Source organism: Cryptomeria japonica, chromosome 9 (assembly GCF_030272615.1).
Source record: "Cryptomeria japonica chromosome 9, Sugi_1.0, whole genome shotgun sequence".
Taxonomy (NCBI): domain Eukaryota; kingdom Viridiplantae; phylum Streptophyta; class Pinopsida; order Cupressales; family Cupressaceae; genus Cryptomeria; species Cryptomeria japonica.
In genome coordinates this window covers 738,650,614-738,658,188 of record NC_081413.1, presented here as the reverse complement: position 1 = coordinate 738,658,188, position 7,575 = coordinate 738,650,614, and the positions used below count along the sequence as shown (strand labels likewise).

General features: G+C 37.1%; 1 protein-coding gene across 1 annotated transcript; it reads left to right on the top strand.

The window, feature by feature from the left end:
- The first annotated feature begins 915 nt into the window (after nucleotides 1-915).
- On the top strand, nucleotides 916-4,605 carry LOC131038698 (G-type lectin S-receptor-like serine/threonine-protein kinase SD3-1). Its single transcript, XM_057971220.2, has one exon. The coding sequence runs from the start codon at nucleotides 1,305-1,307 to the stop codon at nucleotides 3,840-3,842; it is 2,538 nt and encodes an 845-aa protein (XP_057827203.2). The 5' UTR covers nucleotides 916-1,304; the 3' UTR covers nucleotides 3,843-4,605.
- The last annotated feature ends 2,970 nt before the right edge of the window (nucleotides 4,606-7,575 follow it).

Sequence of the window (7,575 nt, the reverse complement as noted above, 5' to 3'; positions counted from 1 at the left end):
ATCAACACTTACTTTAGTAATTACATCATAGTAGTGCATTACTTGCTTCGTGTGTCTTCGATTTTGTGTCATCAACAAAGGGACTTGGCTTGTAATAAAGGAAGTCGGTGAATCTTTCCTCTACACATACCAAAATTTACTATGCTTTTTAGTAGAACCCCTTGTTCACAAACATGTATTAAAGATAATAAGACATGTCCTACCATTAGAGAACCAATCCATGACAAGTGCACTAGATCACAAGGTAACAAATTGTTCCTAGCTTAAACTATGAGTACGTGACCTAGTCGGAAAATTAATCTAATCTATATTCATATTCTATCAAACATTCAATATGCAAATTCATTATCATATTCTTGATTATATTGTCAATGACAATAACCACTCATATTTTTATCGTTGACAACGGTAAAGTGAATATAATGCTAATGCTCTTGTCTCTCTCTCACATAGACACCAACTCTTATTATATTACTCCTTAAATCTACTACTTATCAATTGATGAGCTAAAGGGGGCTCTATAATGAATGGTTCATAAGATACAACTTGAAGATTTTGCAAATAAGATAGCAAGCTAAACAGACTTAACCTTGTCGAAAACTCTATAATTAAATGTGCTTGAATTGGAATAATATTGAACTGAATAACTTCCCGGTAAAACTTAAAATATGTTTTATTTTCCCTATATCAAATAAATTTTAGCATCATTATCATCGCAAGTATGTTTCCTCTGCCTGAGAGAGGAGACTATTCTCAGTAGGGTAAAGGTGAAAGAGACCAGTCACATGAGCGAAACATAATCCACATGTTAAACTTAACTAACTGAACAAATTACAAAGCCCACGTGTTCCCCGCATAGAACAAAAAGGCCCATAAACCAGAGCAGCCAGTCCTTTATAAGCTGCACTCTGTATACACTTAAATTATAGCTCTTTTACCATATCATCACATGTTGCTCATCTTGTAATATTTAAGATTGTGTACTTTCAATGTTATGGTTATCTGCACTAACCCCTCTCTCTCCTTTTTTATATATACACAATGTGGATTCTCGTTGATTATAACACTTGACCTAATTCCTATTTCTTGTGGTTGATGAATATAATATTTTGAAAATAAAAAATTCTACCCTTGTTTTTGAACCGCATAGGCAGCTGTCCCAGTTTAATTTTTTCTGCATTCATAGTCTCTGCCATTTGGGCATTATCCGGGTACTAATGCCCAGAAGATAAATTTCTGAGTTTATCTCCAAAATTGTGATTTCAGAAGAAGCATTGCTTTTCAAGAGAAAAAAGAAAGCAAAAATGGTGACTTCAGCACTTGCTTGGGCTTCAAGGTGTCAATATGTCACTTTACTGGTTATAGTGGGTTTTGTAATGCGAATGTCAACATGCAGCTCAGAGAAGAAGCCCATCTGGGCCAGTATTCCATTGGGTTCCAAGCTGTCTGCTTCAGAGGAGGTCTACTGGTTGTCCCAAAATGGCACCTTTGCAATGGGGTTTTTCTCAATAGAACATAATGGGATTTACAGTGTGGGAATATGGTACAATTCTATTCCCAAGCAGGCACAGGCAGTGGTCTGGACGGCAGGGGATGATGTCAGAGTGAGCTCCAATTCCACTTTTGAGCTCGGTGCTGATGGAAATTTCATTCTGTTTGATCACTTGGTTGGGACACCCGCTTGGACTAGCAATACCAGCAATATAGGTGTTGTGGGTGCTTGTTTCCATGACAATGGCAACTTTGTTCTGACTGACAATGAAGACAGGATAGTGTGGGGAAGCTTCCACTCACCCACAGATACTCTGCTTCCAGGACAGACGCTTGCAATGGGTCAAACTCTCAGAGCTTCTTCTAAAACATCCATTGCAAGTCACTATGCTCTAGAGTTGGACGAGTTTGGCAATCTGGTGCTTAAATGGTCTGCAGATGTGGTATATTGGGAAAGTAGAACAGGTTCATCTGCAGACTTTCTTGCTTCAAAATCTTCTGTACCCACTGGAGCGAGTTTTTTAGGAAATGGAATCTTGGGGCTGTTTAATGAAGAGAGAAGCATGGTTTGGTCTAGATATAGTGGAGATTTCACAGACCCATCTGTGGTTCTGAGGCATTTGAGACTAGATAGTGATGGGAACCTTAGAATGTATTCCTGGATTGAAGCAACAAAGATGTGGGCCGTAGGGTGGCAAGCTGTGGAGAATCAGTGTGGTGTATTTAATACATGTGGATTGTACGGTGTCTGTAGCTTTAATTCCACAGGGCCCATCTGTCAATGCCCTTTTGAGAAAGGGAGCAATTCAGAACAGATTTTGGAGGGGGGTGTTAGCAGAGCTTGCAGGAAAAAGATGAAGCTGGGAGACTGCAGTACAGGGACTAGCATATTGGTTTTGAAAAAAACAGTTTTATATGGAATTTATCCTCCTCAAGATGTCTACAATTATTCCAGCGTGCAGAGTTGCAGAGATAACTGCTTGAAGGATAGTTCATGTGTTGCTGCAACAGCCATCAATGATGGGTCTGGCATCTGCAGGATTAAAAGGACTGATTACATCAGTGGATATAGTTATGAATCTGTTCCTGCAATTTCATTTCTTAAGGTATGTCTTACGCCAGAAGCAGTGTCTGATCATGCTATTCATTTGCATCCTAATCGACCGAGTCCAAATTCGTTAACAACATTTCAATCTCCTTCACCTAATGCATCTAGCTCAAGAACCCCTGGTCTTTTTGGCTCCTGCATTGGGGTAGCAATCATCGCAACTTTTGGTGCATTTCTAGCCATACAAATAGGAGTTGGTTGGTACATATTTACAAGGAAAGGAATAAGAAGAACGCAGACTATTCCTTCCACTAAGCACCAACTAATGGATCCATGTTCTAGATCTCTAGTCAGGTTGACATTTGTAGAAATAGGAGAATTGACTGGGAAATTTAGTCACCAACTAGGTCCAACTGTTTTCAAGGGAATTCTGCCCAACAGTAATCCTGTGATAATCAAACAGCTAAGCGTTCAAATTACAGAGAAGGAATTTAGGATGATCTTGTGCAGTTTAGGGATTACCAGGCATAGAAACTTGGTCTGTTTGCAGGGCTTTTGTTGTGAGGCTCAACATAGAATTATAGTTTATGAGTATGTGAACAACGGGTCTCTTGATCAGTGGCTATTTGGTTGCACAAACAAGGCTAGGGAACTGAATTGGCAGAGAAGGTTCCACATAGTTATAGGGATTGCACGAGCCATTGCTTATTTGCATTCGGAATGTCGTGATTGTATTTCACACTCCAATCTGAAGCTGGAGAATGTCATGTTGGATGATAAATTTATACCCAAGCTGACAGATTTTGGCCTTAGCAGGCTATCTCAGGCAACTTCTAGTGAAACTGAAAGCACTTCTTGCTCGGAATCTTCCCCCGAACAAGATGTTTTCAGGTTTGGGTTGATGCTGTTGCAGATAATCAGTGGCAAGAGAGATCCTAACTGTGATTGTCCAGAAAATAAGGGGATTCGTGAATGGGCATTTCAAGAATATCAGAACGGTCGCCTGGATGGCATTGTTGATGACAGGATGGAAGGTAACTTGGACTGGGATCAAGTTGAAAGGGCCCTTAGGATAGCATTTTGGTGTATGCAGGATAGATCATGCTTAAGGCCTTGCATAAGGGAGGTGGCAGCCGTTTTGGAGGGAACCTGTCCAGTTGACCCACCTCCCATTCCGCACACCAATGGACAAGAAATTTATGCAGGAGGCGCAAGCAAGCTGAAGGAAAGGATAGCAGAGGAGAAGATAAAAGAGGTGAAAGAGGAGATCAAAGAGGAGACAAATGAGGAGGTTATGGTTTGAGAAAAACAGGGCAACTTGCAGCTGGCCACCAGTTCCCATGGCAACAAGGCAAAGTAACTCTATAAACACAACCCAATTTTTTTTCAATGCAATTTATGAGAATATTGAAAAATCTATAAGATGCCTAAAAGGGAATGAGCATCGATGCCACAAGGATCTCAATCTTAAGTGCATATCCAATAGAGAAGGGATCACACCTTTACAATGACCCATTTTGCAAAATCAAGAGCAATTTGAGTGTTTGCATAACACACAAACTGTAGGCAGATAATGAATTCCTAGGTTTGTCCAATATCACAAGACCATATCAAACAACCGATTTTGATCACAAATGAACAACAGGAATAGAGAGTTAGACTAGTAAAGACATCTGGAAAAGGCAGACTATCTGTTTGAAGATTTAAAGATTCACAATGCTCCTTTAGGCACAATATGAGCTTTGCTTTGATGTCTATCCTGTAATGCATTCCATGCAATGCAAAGTATACATCCGCCCTGTATTCTCTGATTTAACATTAAAAAAAAAGCAGATCCACTGCTCAGTGTGCATACAAACACATCATGGCCACCTTTACATTATTCAGCTTTCTGTACTAGGGTTGGGTATATTGTCTTTCACAAATCCTAAAATAAAGGATTGAGAATTGTAAATATGGGCTTGAATCCTCTTGGGATGTTTTATCTTTTGTATCTTTCTCAAATCTACAAAAGATAAAACTTCAATTATTATTAATGTGATGGGCTATGGAATGTTTTCTTGCAATGTCTTATCTTTCTGACCTTTATCTTCTATATCCCATTCTGTCGCTCAATTGTTGAAGTGCCATTCATTATATGTACACATGCTAGATTTGTTTGTTTCCAACATGGACTGTTTACTAGTTTAGGTCTGTGTGTATATGTAAGCTCTGTGTGAGAAACATTGTGGAGTGTTTTATGTTGAATCTCTATTGTATATCATGAAAAGAAGCATGTGTGTCAGGGTCGATATCCATGCTCATCTATGGACATTCTTCCACACTTCATGCTACTGACTTCACTGCAAAACAACTTTAAAGTACTTTGTGTTGCCTCACCTATCTCAACTTCATGTCTTTGAATGTTTAATATTTATACACAAACACACAGACACGTGTGTGTGTGCAAACAGGCCATGCACATGCACGCACGCACCACACACATAAATACTATATGTGTGTGAGATTAAAACGTTTCACTTGCATGGGAGAATGTTTGTGCAGAATGATAGCATAATCATGCACAGACCACGCACATGCACACACACACCACACACATATATGCCATATGTATGTGAGATTATAATGCTTCACTCCCATGGGAGAATGTCTGCAAAATGCTGGTAGAATCTCAAGTAAGTCGATCAGAATCCTATTAAGTTCATGAGAAACAAGATGAGAGATTCAAGGCAACTTAAGTCGATCAGAGTCCTATTAAGTTCATGAGAAATAAGATGAGAGATTCAAGGCAACTTTAATGAGGATAATATCCAAGTCTGTTTGAAGGAACCAAATATTTTGAAGCCAAAGTACTCCCTGTGTAGATGGATTGACAAGTTTGAGTTCATTACCAATCTTGTTGGTGAGGTCAAAACCTATGAGTAAGAAATCTGAATAATATTCAATGTCAATGGAAGAAACAATCTACTTTGGGATTTCAAAAAGGAGATCTCATACAACAGATTGGTGTTTCCCTTGGTGGTGACCTTAAAAATTGCATTTACCTTTAACTTCTAGATAAACCAAGGTGACTTGTTTGTCAAAGGGTGTAGGTTCATTGCCTGTTGAGGCAAAGTTACAGATGTTATTGGTTCTAGTTTTCATTGGACTTGATTTTCCATGTAACTCATTTACTTTATATGTACTGTAAATAGTGGATGGTGATCGGTGCATGTGACATAAGAGAACTCACACAATAGATCTTCACAAAATACTTAAAATATCTATAACAGAGCATTGTGTGTAAAGTGTAGAGAATATGTCAATTTCGTTGAGGTCATAAAATTAAAAGTGACAGAAAAGCAGTTGGTTATTTTTTGTTTGTATGTCTTCATTGAGGTTAAGGGCAGCCTTAAGTAAGCTTGGATTCCATTCTGAAGATTTATACTCTTTGGTCACAGTCAAATGCACCATATAATCATACACCACAATCTCACCACCTTCACAAGTGGTTCCTGTTATGACTTCGCCACAACCTCGTCAACGATTTGCAATGGATTATGGTTAATATATCAAAAAACAAGTTCAGAGGTTGTGGCAGAGCAAAATGCTGGCCTCAAAGACAGTTCTAAGACCTAAATAAGACAGAAATGATAACAATGTCTACCAACTTTGATATGATATCCTTCCCTATTTTCACAATAGTTTGTACTCAATTCTCTTGAATTATTTAGAGTTGAATTATTTAGAGCTGCAATAAAAATTGTAAGTAGACTATTGAACAAGTTTTGATATAGTTTGTTTGTGTTGACATATGCCATGACTGTCCTTGGTGGTATAGCCTGAGTTGGTCTAGTGGTGGAGAACTCGTGCTCTTGAAAGAGGTTACAAATTTAAATCCCACAGGAGGTAAGGTATGGGTGTCTCATTTGTAGTACAGTTAGGTGCCTCCCGCAAGAAGTATGGGGCAGTCCCATATAAGCCATTTGTAGACCTATATACAGATTGCCTGGTATTGTTGACTATAAAAGAATCTTTCTTTCTTTCTTTTGCAACAGAAATATAGTTTTTCTTCTTGTCAGATAAAAACAAAAAGAAGGCCCAAAAAAGCTTTCATCATTAGTTAACAACTGAGAGAACAACTGAGAGAAGGTCATGGAAAAGCTATGGAAAATTGAAAGCAAAAAAAGTGTTACACAGTATATGTCCAAGGTGGTCGTGTTAGCAACCTACTCTTCTGTGCTAGTGTTGCACGTTTCTTTAAAATGCATTATTTCAAATAAGTCACCATTATCACCTACTTCTGTCAACGAGACATGCAGTCCTCCTCACCATCTATGATAAAGAATCAAATCAATCGTTTTTCTTTTTTCCCAAAATTGATGGAAATGCTCATGTGTATGTATATCTAAACATCAATTTGGTATATGTCTATTCACACACATTTAATCTTAATTTAATTATATAGTATAAATTAGAATTTTTTTTAATTATGCACATAATTAAATTTGTAAGTTAAATAAGTTGTAGTGGTGTGGTGTGATGGTTATGTTGTGGTGTCATGGTGCGATGGTCAAGTTGTGGTGTTATTCTTGTCATTGAGGTTCAAATTTCATTGGGATAGTATTTTTGAATGTTCAAATGAAAATGAGATCAAAAACATTTTATCTCCAAAAAAAATACAAATTTAAATAATAGAATTATTATTTAAGAAAATAATTAGAATTCACCCCTAATTAAATTTACTATCCAGCTAGAGGATTGAACTCTCAATCACCTTTTCTCAGTAGAATTAATTTCCAATCAAGTTTCATCAATAATTTTTTATTTTACTTAAATTATATAAATATTTTTTGATTTGATTTGATAATAAGAAACCATTTCATTGTTTTCAATATTATATTTACAAATCACAACAGACTTTTTAAAGAAAGACTTTTTAAAGTAAGATTTATGTATGCATGAATTATTGAATAAATTTCACTGTCAAGATTCAACAACATGATTAAATTTATTATTATTTAAAATGCTTCTATAAATGTTAGCATTTTAATATT

What these genes read in the sequence shown, in the direction of transcription:
- LOC131038698 (XM_057971220.2), top strand. Translation starts at nt 1,305, where the DNA reads ATGGTGACTTCAGCACTTGCTTGGGCTTCAAGGTGTCAATATGTCACT.